This window comes from Aythya fuligula, chromosome Z (assembly GCF_009819795.1).
Source record: "Aythya fuligula isolate bAytFul2 chromosome Z, bAytFul2.pri, whole genome shotgun sequence".
NCBI classification, from domain to species: Eukaryota; Metazoa; Chordata; class Aves; order Anseriformes; family Anatidae; genus Aythya; species Aythya fuligula.
In genome coordinates, this window is record NC_045593.1 from 13,212,356 (window position 1) to 13,229,015 (window position 16,660).

At 38.3% G+C, this 16,660-nt stretch overlaps 1 protein-coding gene across 4 annotated transcripts in view; it reads left to right on the top strand.

Annotated features, from left to right (window-relative positions):
• NIPBL (NIPBL cohesin loading factor) overlaps nucleotides 1-16,660 on the top strand; it is a 161,514-nt gene that overhangs the window by 58,021 nt on the left and 86,833 nt on the right. For all 4 annotated transcript variants that reach the window (XM_032205487.1, XM_032205490.1, XM_032205489.1 and 1 more), the window contains exons 3-7: nucleotides 1,105-1,270; nucleotides 2,279-2,409; nucleotides 8,802-8,901; nucleotides 10,530-10,681; nucleotides 12,171-12,331. In XM_032205487.1, the coding sequence (XP_032061378.1) occupies nucleotides 1,105-1,270; nucleotides 2,279-2,409; nucleotides 8,802-8,901; nucleotides 10,530-10,681; nucleotides 12,171-12,331 (710 nt within the window). The remainder of the gene's footprint in view (nucleotides 1-1,104; nucleotides 1,271-2,278; nucleotides 2,410-8,801; nucleotides 8,902-10,529; nucleotides 10,682-12,170; nucleotides 12,332-16,660) is intronic.

Here is a 16,660-nt window from a genome sequence, read left to right on the forward strand (position 1 = left end):
ATGTTCAGCCTATGTATGGAGCAGGTAAGGTTTGTGATCTCTCTTTAAATACATCAGAAAGACAAAATGCAAGGAAAGAAAAATGACTGTTACCATACTGTTGAAATACAGGAAAGTTTTCAAAGAGAAACCGAAGTTATATAACCAATAACTGAATTTAATTGCCTACAGTTTAAAGCAAAAACAATTAAAAAAAAAAAAAAAAGAGCAGATGTATTCAAGAAAAAAACACTCTTCTTTGTGGCTTTCTGGTATTCTGAAATTTCAAACTGGAAGATACTAGTTATATATGCACATATATGTATGTGTATCTGTATCTAACAGTGGGCCATAAGGATGCAAATCATAAGTTTCTGGGCTATGGGAAATTTTCCAGCGTTAAAAATATTTGCCAACAAGGTTCTAAAGAAAGTCAAAATACATAATTGGTTGAAGTTACTGGCCAAACTCCTTGCACAGATGTTTTTGAAATATTGAACTCTCTTGGGTGGATCGCCCCTTGTACTAGTTGCGTATATTGTAGTATTCATCTGATGTTTAGAAACTATTGAAAACCGTATGAAAATATTTCATCTATTTTTTTGTTTGCTTGTTTGTTTCTCTGAAACTATTTCTAATTGTTTAGTTAAAACCATTATCTCAGAGCCTTAATCACCCTGGGAAGTCTGGGTCAGCTTGTTTCTTGTATCCATGAAAGTGACTTATCTAATAGCTTGTTTTTTGCCCTCTTCTGGCTTATTCTTCTCTTGTGTATATAATACTACCAATAATCTGATTGAGGTTTATGAGTTGATATACGTCCTTCTTATGCACGTCGAGCGAAGAATGCACTCTGTAAGTGTAGTATGCTCATTTGTAATCTGACTGAAATATTGAGATGGGTCTTTCATTAAACATATAAATCCCTTTACCAAGATTTATAGATATTTTGAGTGAATTAACAACATAATGATCATACCAACCAACAACCCTAGCCTTTTCTTGAGAAGACACCTTGCACAGAAGTGAATGCAACAGGAGAAGAATAAACCATGAGGTTGTACATCTTTGTATGATCATGTTCTGTGAAATGATTTGTAACTTCTCTCTGTCTTCTAATAACAGTTTTGAACCAGCTGCCTCTTCCATCACCTTTACCTGCTACAACAACAAAAAGCCTACTCTTCAATGGACGGATAGCTGAAGAGGTGAACTGCCTTCTGGCTTGCAGGGATGAAAATCTGGTTTCACAGCTTGTCCACAGTCTCAATCAGGTGTCAACAGATCACATGTATGTATTTTGAACTTAAGCTATATCACATTACTGTCCTTATTCCTTGAGACTAAAATGAATTGGTTTGAGATGGATGTTTGTGAGAATCTGAAGATCAGAACATGCAGTTTGTTTTCTTAGGCTTTCTTATCAGATTAACACTATATAAGAGTCAGTTGTTACGGTCAAGTAGCCCTGAAGAATAACGGTGTGTTTTTATGGATCTGCTGCTTGTTCCATAATGCTAGTTATGAGCGCAAACTCATATTGGTATTGGCTGTGCAACAGTTACTTATTATTACACTGTGGTGAATACTGCATATAGACAAATTATATATCCAGTAATACACAAAAAGAAACTCACTGGTAAGACCCTGATCAGGTGTTGACCTTTAGCACTGTAAGAACTGAATCAGCAAGTGTCCACTTTTTGTTATATACGTTTTGTTCAGTTTTGCATGTTGGCCTTTAAATTTTCTTACGTTGACAGCATTGTCTTTTTCCTACATACTTCAATAAATTGTCTTGAGCAAATGAACATAGTTTTTAAAAGTACACCAAACAAACAATAAATGGAAACACTGATGTATTTGTGGAAAATCTAATAGATATTTAGTAGTTCAGAGGGAATTCTGTGATGTCAATTTTTGTAATAAAATATACCATCTGAATATTAGACATTTATGCGTATCTTGTTTTCACTACCACAATACTTTTTTGATGCTACAGAAATACAAAAGGGGGCATAAGAAACTTTTATAATATCTTGAAAATGACAGCCATGGATATATGTGCTTAATAACAGAAACTAATTTTGAAGACTGGTAGGAATAGTTTTCCTTCCGTTCTTTAAAGAAGAGAAAAAAAAACAGAGGCAGGGAACAGTGCTTTGCAGACTTGTTTTTTCCTTTATTTTAGCAGTAAATTATTTTAATTGTTGTTTTGTTGTTGTTTTTTACTTGACTGTGGTTTCTTAAAATTTGAAAATGCATTTGCTTCTTTATTTGTTTATTTCCACAATTGCAGAGAATTGAAAGATAACCTTGGCAGCGATGATCCAGAAGGAGATATACCAGTCTTGCTGCAGGCCATCCTGGCAAGGAATCCTAATGTTTTCAGGGAGAAAAGCATGCAAAACAGATATGGGGTACAAAGTGGTAAGGATTGCTGATTACTTACTGATTGTATTTTATGTTGTTCTGTAAGTTAAAGGGACTGATACTAACAACAAATACATATAGACTGCATCTGTGATGTTTATGCCTTACCTTGTATCTGATAGTGATACAAAGGTATGTATCTTGTCATCTTCAACAAGTGTTTGCATTAGGATAAGCACTGAAATAACTCCACAGGGTATTTTTGTGAAAATAATGTTTAATTTACCTACAGAAGTGTAGGTAACTTTATAGGAGGATTGACTGAATTTTATTTTGAAAACATTTTATTTGGATTTCTTTCATGCTAAGTTTATATATTTGTCTTAGTAACTAATTGAAGTTGGAAAACTATGCCTTAATCTTACTGAAAATCTGTAAAACTACAGTTTATCGTTGCAGTGAGTGGTAGTTCTTGGGTAAGGATTAAGGTTGAATGAATCATACATAAGTTCTTCACTGCCATTCCTCTTCTCAGCAATTGGTAATGCAATACAGATTGTAGTATTTTGACAGCTGATTTCTCTTCTAAGGTGTTTGCTGCTGGATAGCAAAGATGGAGAAAGGAAGACACAAAGCAAAGGATTAGTTGGACAGATGATAGTTTAAAATCTGAAGAGATTTTTTCTTGCACCTGAAATCTATTCTTTAAATACTAAAGCATAAAATGAGTAAGAGAATTTCCAGTTTCTGCAGTGTGAGGATAAAGTTTTGCTAGCACTGTAGAAATATAAATAGTTATAAGAGTTTACAGCAGATGGAAAGTGTGGAATGTTTTTGTAAGGAGGAAAAAAGAAATAATTAGATGATTTAAGTTCACTCACCTACCCTACTCAGGAAAAAGCCTTATAATATTCGAAAAGAACTTGCTTAGGACAGAACATGTAATGTTCTTTGAAAGAATGGAGGCATTTTCGTGAATGAAAAAGTTAGGGACAGTGCTATATATTTGGAAGTTCACTGATCCTGAAATTTGAGCTCTGATAACAACCTCCGGGTTCTGTGTTCATTGGCAGCCATGGCAAAACACAGTTTTTCCAGTGGTGGGAAGAGTTGTGACTATCCTGATAGTATGCAGAGTGGTACCACAAAGAACATATGCTTGAATCAGTTTTGCACCAGTTTTATAGGGTAAAATAATTGTTTACCAATGTGAAAGTGAGACATTGGTTTGGCAAATATCTGTTCCATTAGAAAATTTTGAAAGAGAAGAAACAAAGCTAGTTAATTTCTTTCCAAATTTCATTAATGCTATGATTTAGAGGGGGAAATGCTTTGGTAGCTTGATTTAGTTGGGTAAGAATTAGTAATCCTTAAGGAAATAAAAGCACCTCTACCTTTAGTAAATATGCATTGGCCTATGCTTGAAGAAAGATACTGATATGGAATTAAAAATAATTCAATATGAAGCGTAAAAGAATAATTGATGTTATTTTAATAAAGATAATGCATTTCAGAGAATCGGGGGAGATCAGAATTTAAAAATTCCTTGATTGCTTAGTTGTATTTTACCTACATGTAATTCTGAATACATGTGCCAGTGCAAGCATTGCAATGTAAGTCTGAAATCAGAAAACTGGAGAGAAAGGAGGAAGAAGGGAGGCTCATAGATGTAGATAAATGATTTTGAGAGGAAAAAGGTCTTGTAATAAATGTTTGGAAAAGCTAGGCAAAGTGTTATGTCATTTTCAATGGAAAAAGGCCACACTCTTATCTTGAAGTAGGTAGGTCTTTAAGCTGAATACAGGCAAGTTTTGGTAGGCTTATTCACATCAGTATGTCCCATTCAGATCTCCAAGGCGAAAGGAGGCTATGTGGTTGTATTGGATCAGGAAAGGCTGTTTTTTCTCCTGTTTTGTGAGCAGTTTCGAATCTAAGTTATAGGACAATTGGGGTTTTTGTTAGAGATCTTACATAATGTTTTTTTTTACCAGCTAGAAGAATGAATCTTAGACTCTCTTCTAGTATTTGAAGCTCATCTCTTCCAATGTCTTTACTGTCTTCATTCTGAATATTATTTTTCTGCTCTCAGTGTACAGTGAAGTCAGTGGTAGGTACTGTGACCCAGTATTTGTAAATTGGTAAGGGATTCATAAGGTCCTCATAGAGAAGCTCTTGTAATGTGGTCTGGCAGAGGAGACTGAGGTGGACTGAAAACTGGGGTAGTGGTCAATGGTGCAAAGTCTAGTTGGAATGAATGGAGTATCTCAGGGGTCATTACTGAGTCCAGTCTTGTTTAACATCTTCATGAATGATCTGGATGATGGGGTAGAGTTTACCCTCGGTAAATATGCAGGTGACACAAAACTGAGTAGACCACCTTGCAGAGGGACCTCAGTAGGCTGGAAGCGTTGGAGCTGACAAACTCATGGAATTCAACAAGGAGAATCACAAAGTCCTGAACCTTAGGAGGAACAACCCCAAACAGTACATACTGGAGGCCACCCAGCTGGAAAGCAGCTTAGCAGAAAAGGACCTAGATGTCCTGTTGGATTCTGAGTTCAACATGAGTCAGCAATGTGTCCTTGTCACTAAGAAGGCCAGAGGTATTCTTGGCTGCATTAGGCAGGCAAACTATTGCCAGCAGGTTGAGGTGATCCTTCCCTTTACTCAGTGACAGTACGGCTACGGCTCAAGTACTGTGTCCACTTCCACCCTATACAGTACAAGAGAGACATGGACATACTGGAAAGAGTCTGATGGAGGGCCACCAAGATAATGAAGGGACTAGAGCACCTCTCCTGTGAGGTGAGGCTGAGAGACTCTCAGCCTTGAGAAGAGGAGGCTCAAGGGGGATCTCATCAGTGTCTATAAATATATGAAGGGAGGGTGCGAAGGGGATGAAGCCAGGCTCTTTTCAGCTGTGCCAGGACAAATGGGCACAAACTGGAACACAGGAGTTTCCACCTGAACATCAGGAAGTGCTTCTGTACTGTGGAGGTAACAGAGCACTGGCATAGGTTGCCCAGAGAGCTTGTGGTGGTCTCCCTCCTTGGAGATCTTCAAAAGCTGCCTGGACACAGACCTCAGCAACCTGCTGTAGGTGGCCCTGCTTGAGCAGGGGACAGATGGCCTCCAAAGGCACCTTCCAACCTCAACCCTTCTGTGATTCCGTGAACAGCACAAGAACGAGGTATTATGTGGACGCTTCTTTGTTTTGTTCTCCTGTCCAGTTTTCCCTCTCAGCACTTTGGCTCTGTCTCTTGGCAGAGACACTTGTTGGAAGGTAAACTAAAATAATGTTTTGCTAAAGGTTAGCATTCATAACATAGCTTAGGGTTCACAAAGGTCTTAAAATTCACTTAAAACTATTTACCACAGCTTGTGCCCCTTTTTTGGATCAAAATTTTGTGCATCTATCCAAGTGTCAATTACTTAATTTTTTTTCATTTTTACAAGAATGCAAGTTCATGTGTGCCTATAAAAGGGAAGAACATTGCAGATGTACACTTTCAAATGAGCATCTGTCTTACTGAAAAATCACCTCAGCAATACTAGTTTAAACATGCATGATGCTATAATACACTTGAATCATAGATCATAGACTTTTTCTGTGATCTTGAGCTGCATTTTTATATAGTGCATTCTTTGGCATTTAGTAGGAATGCTGAAATGGAATTGTGTATCGCTCTTCTTTTTAAAAATAAATTTAAAAAATAGTCAAAATCAGGAGTATATGTTAAGGAAACTTGTTAGAGGAGTGTTTTTTACTGGGATAATGTTTTCTTAGAATCAAACACTACCAACTTCCAAAACTGAAGTTGCAGTTAAAAGAAATTTTAAAATATTTCAGGTGTGTACATACACAGTGCAGCCATAAATCTGCTACATAGTGATATGACAAGAACTTAAATACTAAATTTTTGGGGCTTATTTTTATGCTGGCCTCATTTTCATCATTACTTTGGACAGACTTTTTTGTTTCAGTTGTCAGATTGCATCCTCCTTGTGCCACTATCCTCTTATTTCTCTTCCACCCTATCTTGTCGCCCATCACCCCAGCTCCTGATACACAAGTGAGAACTGTCTGCCACAGAATAAGCTGTGGCTTTTTCTTTTAAATTACATATTTTTTTTTAAAAAAAATCTTTCAAACCAAAGCATGTCACATCTGTGTTTCAAAATGTTTTCAAAATTTAGGGAGGAGAAACCAAATATGTTTTTAAAGTATTTTAAAAGTGCATCCTTTGCTTTAAACATAAAATGAACCTTGATCTGTATAGTTTATATAAAATTGTATGGTATCTGTTTAGTTTTAATATGGGCACGTTCTGTCAGCTGTGTATGAATTTTAATCACAGAATCACAGAATGGTTTGGGTTGGAAGGGAACTTAAAGATCACCTGGTCCCAACACCCTGCCTTGTGCAGGGACACCTCCCACCAGCCCAGGCTGCCCAAAGCCCCATCCAGCCTGACCTTGAGCACTGCCAGGGATGGGGCAGCCACAGCTTCTCTGGGCAGCCTGTGCCAGGGCCTCACCACACTCATTGTTAAGGGCTCGTAGTTTCGCAAAAAATAAAAAATAAAACAAAATTGTAACTAGCTGGTGAGTATCCTATCCTCTGGCGAGAGCATCTGCAACATGTGAACTTGCATGTGGACTCAGGGAACTTCCTGTAGCAAAAAAACACTGTATGAGAAGTGGCTGGGGGATGGATGACTTGCAAGTGCATCTCTGTGGCTTTTACCTGTGGGTGGAAAATTCCTTGCCACCTGCCTCTGTGCAAGGCAACCAGTGTCCATTGAAGCAAATTTCGTAGGAGTTGATGTGTCCCCTTCTGTTACTCAGGACAATGAAATGATCTTTTCAGTGACATATGGAGGTCTCTTATTTTTTCAGGACAACTAGGGACTTTCACTCCTACTCTGGGATAGTTTGTGTGTGTTAATCTGGTTGGAATGCAGCACTTTACACCTTCTGGTACACCTTCTGGGAAGGTAGTAACGGCTGCATTCCTGGGGGATTATCACATCTCTGCTGGTAAAACAGGGAAGAGAAAAGAAAGTAACAGGGAGGATTTATGAAACAAGTTTTCTGTGTGCAAATATTGCAGTAACTGAAATCAGTGATAGTAATTCAAGGATTGATGACTCCCAGGCACTCTGAATTGTGGACTGCTGTCAGCCTTCCGTGGGTCACTTGCTAATCCCAAGCTGCAATTTGCACGTGGATTTTGGGTCACTTGCCCTTCCCAATTTGCACGTGGATTTTGATGCTGTTTAATGACAGAATCAAATGTCTCATAGCTAAAATCACCTAATTGAAAGTCGTGTAAATTTATTTGTACTTTCACCATTTCAACTTCCAGAGTCACAGAATCACAGAATGATAGGGATTGGAAGGGACCTTAAAAGATCATCTAGTTCAATACTCCTGCTGGAGCAGGAACACCTAGATCAGGTCACACAGAAATGTGTCCAGGTGGGTTTTGAATGTCTCCAGAGAAGGAGACTCCACAACCCCTTTGGGCAGCCTGTTCCAGTGTTCTGTCACCCTCACTGTGAAGAAGGTCCTTCTCGTATTTAAGCAGAACCTATGTTCCAGCTTGCACCCGTTGCCCCTTGTCCTATCACAGGATGTCACCGAGAAGAGCCTGGCTCCATCCTCCTGACACTCGCCCTTTGCTTATTTATAAACATTAGTAAGGCCACCCCCCTCAGTCTTCTCTTCTCCAAGCTAAAGAGACCCAGTTCCCTCAGCCTTTCATCATACGGGAGATGCTCCAATCCCTTAATCATCCTTGTGGCTCTACTCTGGACTCTCTCAAGCAGTTCCTTGTCCTTCTTGAACTGAGAGGCCCAGAACTGAACGCAATATGTCATGTGGTTGTTAGCAAATTCTTTATACCTACATTGACAAATGGGGGAAAAAAAAGATTGATTTAGTATCCCATAATAAAGATGTGGGTTAGTTTCAAGCACTGCAGTACTTGTGACCTGCCAGGTCACGATTCGCTCCTGAATTTCCAGAATGTGACTGTAAAACTCAAAAAATGTGACATAAGATTTCTGTGTCCCGACTTGTGAAGCTCCCAAATCTTTTACTCATTGGCACAATCACTACCTACACAATTGTGTGGAACGTGAGTATATGCCCTGTTACAAGATGACTAGCAGGTTTGCCTTAGGAAGCTTAAAGAACTGAAGAGGAATGAAGCCTTGTTGAAATTTATAACTGAATTAACACTGCTTTAGGGAGTGTTTTTCTGTATGATGGTGTAAAACAGACATTTTACTTTAGACTTTTTATTTTTTTCTAACAGTTAAAGATATTAATATCTACTCACAAAGTTACCAATCTCCTTGTATATAATAATTTCTGATATGAGAGACTTATTTGATTAAATAGGAAATGCATATAAAGTAATACTGCTCTCTTCTTTTTAATAGGGATTATGATGTCGCAGTTTAGTATTTCTCAGAATTCCATGCGTGGTAGTCCTGCATCTTCCAATTATCAACAAACCACTATCTCACATAGCCCTTCCAGGTAATGCAATGTTTTAAATGGGGAGAGGGAGGGGCAGCAAAATTCAAATGCTTTCTACGATGACAGTCAATTCTTGTTGCAAGTATGTGAGTGGCAGTAAGAAGATCAAGATCAAGATAAATCTTGCATTTGTCTGACAGCAGGGTGAGTTTCTACTGCTGTAGAAGTCAAATATAGCACTTACTCACTTTTTTGCCAGTTTAATAATGTTTGTGTTATAAAGAGAGGTCATGATTCCCTACTCTCTCTCCTTATAATTTTGGCAGACTTTCTTACCTGCGTAAGGTGTCCATCTGCCTCCTCCCACCCCTCTAGTTGCTGTCTGTGGCAGATTGACAGTGGTGTGAGGAACATCGGAGAGAAGAGGGGATGTGTTTTGGCATGTATGGCTATGTGTCTCTTATGTACTAGTGTGACAGGAGGGTAGGAAAGAAGACTTGTTAAAGCATGGAGTGCTGCTTTAACAGTTACACAAAAGGCCACACATAGGAGGGCAGGCCTAGTAGCTTGGCCAACATTTTCCTCTTCAAATTGCGAGTTCTTTTTCAAATTTCAGCCAGTAGGATGTACCTGTAATCTAGGTCTTTGTGAATATAATAAAGTACTCTGGATTAAAAATTGACTTTTAGTCCCATTACTGGGTGTTAGTAGATTTAATCTGCAGTTATTAGACATCGTTATTAAAATAAACTTTTATTTCACGTTCCATTTCAAGTTAGTGTAATAATTGTTTTGGCAAATAAAACACTTTGTACAACACCCACAACACTGTCAAGAGTGGTGTTTTGTTTTTACTTTTAGTTTTATATCTAACATTGATACTGAAGAAGGTTTTATGAATTGTGATTATTACAATGTGCTATGTCTCCTCAAAATTCTTGCAAAATCCTTGCTTTCAATATTTTGCTGTTTCCTTCTGTGGAAGCTTACCTTCATAAGTGCTATCTGTAACTCAAAACATGTACTTATTCTATTTTTATTTTTAAAATTGATACAAGAAAGTATGTAAGTTGTAACATACATTAATGTCACAAGCCTGTTTGATTTTTATGGCGTCCTATCAGTTGAAGATAAAGGCGATGAAATAATAAGTTGTATTCAGTGGACTTTGTGTCTGGTCCTACGTGTCTGCCCATTACATATCTTCTCATTATTGTCATGTTAGATACAGTTCTTTTGAAATCTTACTGGAAAAATCACATAGATGGCTCCGTGTTAATCCTAGCAAGCTTGTTGTTATTTGATAATTAAACCTGAGCTGTCATTTTCATTCAAGCTTCTGATAAGATGGAACTAACTTTTGGAAATAGCATACCTTATTTTAGTAAATATTTATAACTTACGTTGTTGTTCCCTTTCACTAGGTGGAGATCTTCTGAATTCTTTTTATTCTTTTATTTCCTTTTACTAATACAATACCTAAGTTGTGGCTCTTAAGTAGCAATTGAAGTTAGGAAGACATTGGTAGAATTAAATACAGCTTTTGAAGGGGGTTCTTGGTTGCTTCAGAATTCTGTGTCTTTTCCAGAATTTATAATGTTCAAGAGGTATAATATTTCAAAAGGAATAATAAAATTGTCTAAATTTGCTTTTACAACTTCTAAAAACTTTTTAATTTTTATTTTTAGCCGGTTTGTGCCACCACAGACAAGCTCTGGTAACAGATTTTTGGCACAACAGAACAGTCCGGTGCCTAGTCCATATGCTCCTCAAAGCCCTGCAGGATACATGCCATATTCACATCCTCCAACTTATACACCGCATCCTCAGTTGCAGCAAGGTAAGTATGTGATGTTTGTTATATTCTCCTATATCATGTTAGTTTTACCTTCATGTGCATCTTTCATGGCTTTTTGTCTCTGTGAAGGAGTCATATGCTTAATTCAAGTCTTTGCGTTGATAGAGGTTTGTTGTGGTTTTGTTTGTTTGTTTTTTAATTTAGCTTTGTTAATCTTACTCTGTGGAGTATCATAGATTCATAGAATATCCTGATTTGGAAGGGAGCCACAAGGATGACCAAGTCCAACTCTTGGCTCTACACAGGACCACCCAAAAATCAAACCATATGTCTGGGAGCATTGTCCAAACAGTTCTTGGACTCCAGCAGGCTTGGTGCTGTGACAGCTTACCAGGGCAGCCTGTTCCAGTGCCCAACCACCCTCCTGGTGCAGAACCTCTTCCTGATATTCAGCATGACCCTCCCATGTCACAGCTTTATGCTATTCCCTCGGGTCCTATTGCTGGTCAGCAGAGAGAGGAGATCAGTGCCTGCACCTCTGCTTCCCCTCATGAGGAAGCTGTAGACTGCAATGAGGTCACCCGTCAGTCTCCTTTAAGGGTTACAATATATATTCAAAAAAAAAAACAAAAAAAAGGGGGGGGAAGAAAAAATACTAAAACATTTCTTGAGACATTACTCCCCTGTGCACAGCTATTTTGCATAGTTATCATGTATGAAAGACAACAGAAAATCAGAACAAACCAAAAAAAATTTGATAGCTATAGCCATCATTTACCTGTACTAGCAAAAACCTCATTTTTGCCAGAGTAATTAAGTTTTGCTGCCAGCTTATCTAGCCTTACCAAACCTTTGTAATACAAACTAGACTAATACTAAGTTGGCTAGAATTATGCTCAGGGCATACAGTAACTGTCAAAGACGACCTTCAGAATGAATGGATTTCTGTGTTCTCCCCTTTTCTAAATACAATGTTGAACAACATGAACACTGTTAAAGTATCTAGTCATTTTTTTTGTTGTTAAGTAAAATTCTCATTAGATTCTTCTAAATAATCTGTTTTAAAGTTTAGTAATGTGCTTGGAATATTTACATATATATATATATATGCGTATGTATATACAAATATCACTGTTCTGTATGCAGTGTTGCATGTCTCATGAATACCTTGGAAGTTTCATATACTGAAGGTACTGAATACAAATTATGTAGAAGAAAATAAAGTTTGCTGTAGTCTTAAAGAAAATGATACTGACAGTAATTAGGATAGATGTGGAGAGAGCTTGACTAATTGTACACGGAATTTAGATTTTGAGTCCTCTTCAAAATTCAGATCTTAGGTATTTGATTCAATTCAAGGTATTTATGGCAAAAGTATTCAATCAAGTAAAAATTACTCTTGTTCAGATTCCAGACCTCTTGTATCCAACTCACTAATATCCACAATTATGTTGCTTTTTTTGTGAAACCTTTAAGAGCTAATGAGAGTATGTATGTATCAGTGTAATTATTTACATTTTTTATATTTCAGCTTCAGTGTCCAGTCCCATTGTCACAGCTGGGATGAGAAATCTCCATGAAAGTAAAGTTTCAAGTCAGTTGTCTGGAAATTCAGCTAATCATCATGCTGATAATTCTAGACATGGCTCAAATGAAGACTACCTACAGATGGTGCACAGACTAAGCAGTGATGTATGTTCCCTAAATTGATTTATTTTGATAAAGCAAATATATGTTAATCTGCTTTATGAGTCAGATATTTTATTGTGTTGTTGTTGATGTATAAAACCGCTGAAAACATTTTTAAGTTTCAGACATGTCTGGTGAACTGTGCAATCTTCAACATGTGAGGCTTTATTTTATTTGGAAGATACCTGTTTCCTTTCAAACAGTTTTTAACATTAATTCTGTTAAAATTATGAAAGTAAGATACCTTTTATATATGTGAGTTTATCACATAAAGAAGTTTAAAGAAACAGTAGAATGTCGCTACATTTACTCTACATCAATATATTGATGCAAACAATACTGGATTCTAGATAGGTGCATAGTTGATTTATCTTTCTGAAAACCCCTGTAATTCTCAATTAGATCTGACATATTTGAATAACATATTGGGTAGCAGTGTAGTAGTGTTGCCAAAAGCAAGAGTACTTATGGATGTTTTTTCTTACTGGTCTACATGTGTTTTATGGTGGCCTGGTTTCTTTTAAAGAAATTTTCCAATAGTGACTTCAGTTCTCGCAGTAGAAATTCTTTCAGAAATCTTGAATGCTAACTTCTCCCATATTTTTTTTTTTTTTAAACTGTTGATTAATTTTCATCTTAATAAGGATCTCATTCTGCAGATGAATCTTGATGCAGGGATTCTTCTTTACAAGCTTGACACAATCCCTTATCATCTCAAGCATCATATCAAGCGGAAAGCACTGAAGTTTTTGGCCATCTGTCTTAACAGTGTGGTCACAATGATGCCTACAAGAGTAGGCATAGCAGTAGTTAAAAAGCTTCATCAAAAGTTAGTGGCAAATAGCACCCCTTTAAAGTGTTTTCTTTAGCTTACAAAAACTGTGGGTAACTCCGAGAGGGTCACTAGTTTTATTAGACTTTATTTTTATTTTATTTTAAACAGAATTATTATGCTGAATAAAATTATTACCTAGGAAGTAGTATTTGAAACAAAATAATTTTGTATTGAAGGAATCTATCATAATACACAATTTCAGATGTTTTTTCCCAGTCTCCGTTTCAGCAGTGCAAATTCTGATAAATAGGAAGCTGTTCTTGGCATAAAGTATGCATATATTCCCTAACTGTGTTAAAGGTACACTATCAGCAGAATCTTGCTTTTGTTAAGACAAGATTTTTGGAAAACTTTAATATTAGGATAATTTATTTTAGTGTTTACATTTCAAGATATTTAAAAATGTTCACTAATTTTGTCATTCAAATAGTGCAGCCTCATCCTAGCTAAAGAGAACTTAGAAATGAAACTCGTTCAGAATTTACAGGCTGTGAAAACATGAAACATACCATCATGGTTCAGTTTAATTGGTGAAATGCTAAAGGTAAAAAGCACTAAGTCTCTCAGCAGCTGCCGCCTGCTGAGAAGACAGTGGGGTTTGCAAAGTACTTGGGGTGGTGGTGGTGGTTCTGAGGGGGTTTCTGGGCCTCAACACCCTCATACTGTGTGTGAAGAGGGACTGTCTGGCCGGCAGTAGATCTCAAGAGAGAGGCAGGTGAGAGCTGGGCACTGCCAGTTGCCTCCCCTGCTGGTTCAAACCAGGTGAGACCCATACCAGTAGCTGCTACGTGCTGGGAGGAGTGTGATGCTTGCAAGACACCTGGTGGGTGTTCAAGAGTGTTTCTTTGCTCCTGACACCCTTGGTCTACTGTTATAATCCCTTCCCAGGGAGCTCAAACAAGGATGACTGCTCCAAGCTATGTCTTTGTACCCTGCGATGTTAGCGCCCACTGGGACTGATGCAGCTGTCCTGACAGAACTACCAAGGGAACAGGCAGCCACCCAGGCCACAGTGTGTGTTGCAGTGTGTGCCCGAGGTTTCTACTGGTGCCTGAGGGCAGTAGCAAGAATATCTGAGGGGAGGTGTGCCCTGTAAGAACAACTGCTCAGCTTCGTGGCTGAGTTTTGAGAGGAAGTGGACAGGTTGAGGAATATCCAGGCATCTGAGAAAGAAATTGGCTGGTGGGTTCCTTCACCAGTCGCTGGGTACATTGGTGAAGGAATGAGAAACACAGTTATTACTCTTCTCTGTCCTTCCAGATGCAAAGAATGATACTGAAAGGAAAAGGTGGATACAGCTTATCAATACCTGCCTCCGACACTCATGTCACCGGTAGAATTTTGGGGGTTTTGGTCTTGGGATAGTCTATGCATGCAACACCATTCTTCCTGTGGCCTGACAGGATTCTCCATGGAGCTCAAAGGGGAAAAAGTATTTCTGTTAATCAGTTAGTGAGGCTGGTTTGAAAGAGCATTAAAGTAGGTTTGAAGAGGAAAAAGGGATGAAGCCAAGCTTACTAGTGATAAACTATGGGATGGGATGGCATGATGATGTTTGTGGGGCAGTACGCTGGTGAGAACTTTCAGTCTGCTCCACAATGTACCAAGTACATTGGAGCACATTTGAAACATTTGTATACCAATGCACACAGTATGAGGAGTAAAGAGGAACTAGAAGCTTTGGCTGTGTCTCAGAGCTATGACATTACTGGCACAAGTGAGACTCCCCAGCTGTCTGTGTTCTTTATTGAGAGCAGGCCTGGGGAGAAGGACCTGGGCACATTGCTTGGTGAGAAGCTCAACATGAACTAGCAAGGTGCACTTGCAGCTCAGAAAGCCAATTATATCCTGGGCTACAACAAAAGCAGCATGGCCAGGAGGATGAGGGAGGGGGTTGACCTCCTCTGCTCTGTTCTTATAAGATCCACTCTGGAGTCCTGTGTTCAGCTCTGGGGCCCCCAACATAAGAATATGGACCTGGTGGAGTGAGTCCAGAGGAGGGCCATGAGGAATCTCAGAGGGCTGGAGCACCTCTCCTACAAAGACAGGCTGAGGGAGTTGGGTTGTTCAGCCTGGAGAACAGAATGTTCCAGGGAGACCTTATAGCAGCCTTCCAGTACCTAAAGGGGGCCTGCAGGAAAGCTGGGGACAAGGGCTTGTAGTGAGAGGAGAAGGGGTAATGGCTTTAAACTAACAGAGGGTAGATTAGATTAGACATAATGAAGAAGTTCATTTCTATGAGGGAGGGTCGTGAGGCACTGCAACAGGCTGCCCATCCCTGCTCAAGGACAGGTGGGATGGGGCTTTGAGCAATGCGATCTGGTGGGAGGTGTCCTTGTTCATGGCAGGGTGGTTGGAACAAGATGATCCTTAAGTGTCCCTTCTAACCCAAACCATTAATGATTCTATGGCTTGGTTGGAAATGTCCTATGACTGGAGCACTGTGATGGATGGTTGTAGGTTCGTAGGAGAGCTAAGTAGCGTAGGCAAGACGGAAGAGTAGTGCTGTATATAAAGGTTGGGTTGGACTGTGCAGTGCTTGCTGTTTGGATGACACAGTTGAGAGCATCTGGCCTTTAGGATTTAGGAGGAAAACTAATAAGGCAGATGTTATGTGAGTCTCTAGATCACTCAATGAGGATGATGACACTGATCTAGTATTATATAAAGAATTAAGGGAAATATTTATATCAGTTGCCCTTGTCACTGTGGGTAACTTCAACTTCCTAGATGTTAACTGAGACTATCATAAAGCAGACACAAACAGGTCTTGTGAATTTGTGAAGCACATAGCAGATGACTTTTAGTTACTAAGGGAGGTGACTAGGAAAGGTGCCTTCCTAGATCTGTTGTTTGTAAATAGAGACGGTCTTGTGGATGAAGTGATGATTGGCATCTGTTTTTGCCACAGAAATCATGGAATTGTTGAGCTTAAAATCTCTGGTGATACAAGAAAAACTTCGCACATGCTACCCTGGAATCTGGGAAAGCAGACTTTAGTCTCAAGGAACTGGTTGAGGTCTCCTGGTAATTTGCTTTGGAGGGGACTGGGGTCCGCAAATGGTGGTCACTTTTTAAAAGTAGTCTTTTAAGAATGTAGAAGCAGGTAATTTAATATAATTAAATTTATATAATTATATGTATAATTTTATATATATATATATATATATAAATTTATACGATTATAATATAATTTGTATTGATTATATAAATTTATATTTATTAATTTGTATAATGAATTATAATTAATTTAAAATATTGGAATACAAGTGTGGCAGAAGGACAGCTTGGCTGTTGAGGGATCTCTTTTAGGAACCTGGATGTAAAAGAAATTATATAGACATTGGAAACAAGGTAAGCCTATGCCAGAGGAGTACAGAGATGGTTTGCCATTGTAAGGAGAAAACTCATATAGCCAAAGCTCTTAGTTGTAGTTGAAGCTGCCCAATACTTTAGTGGATAACAAGGAAAAAAAAAAAAAAAAAAAAAAAAAAGGG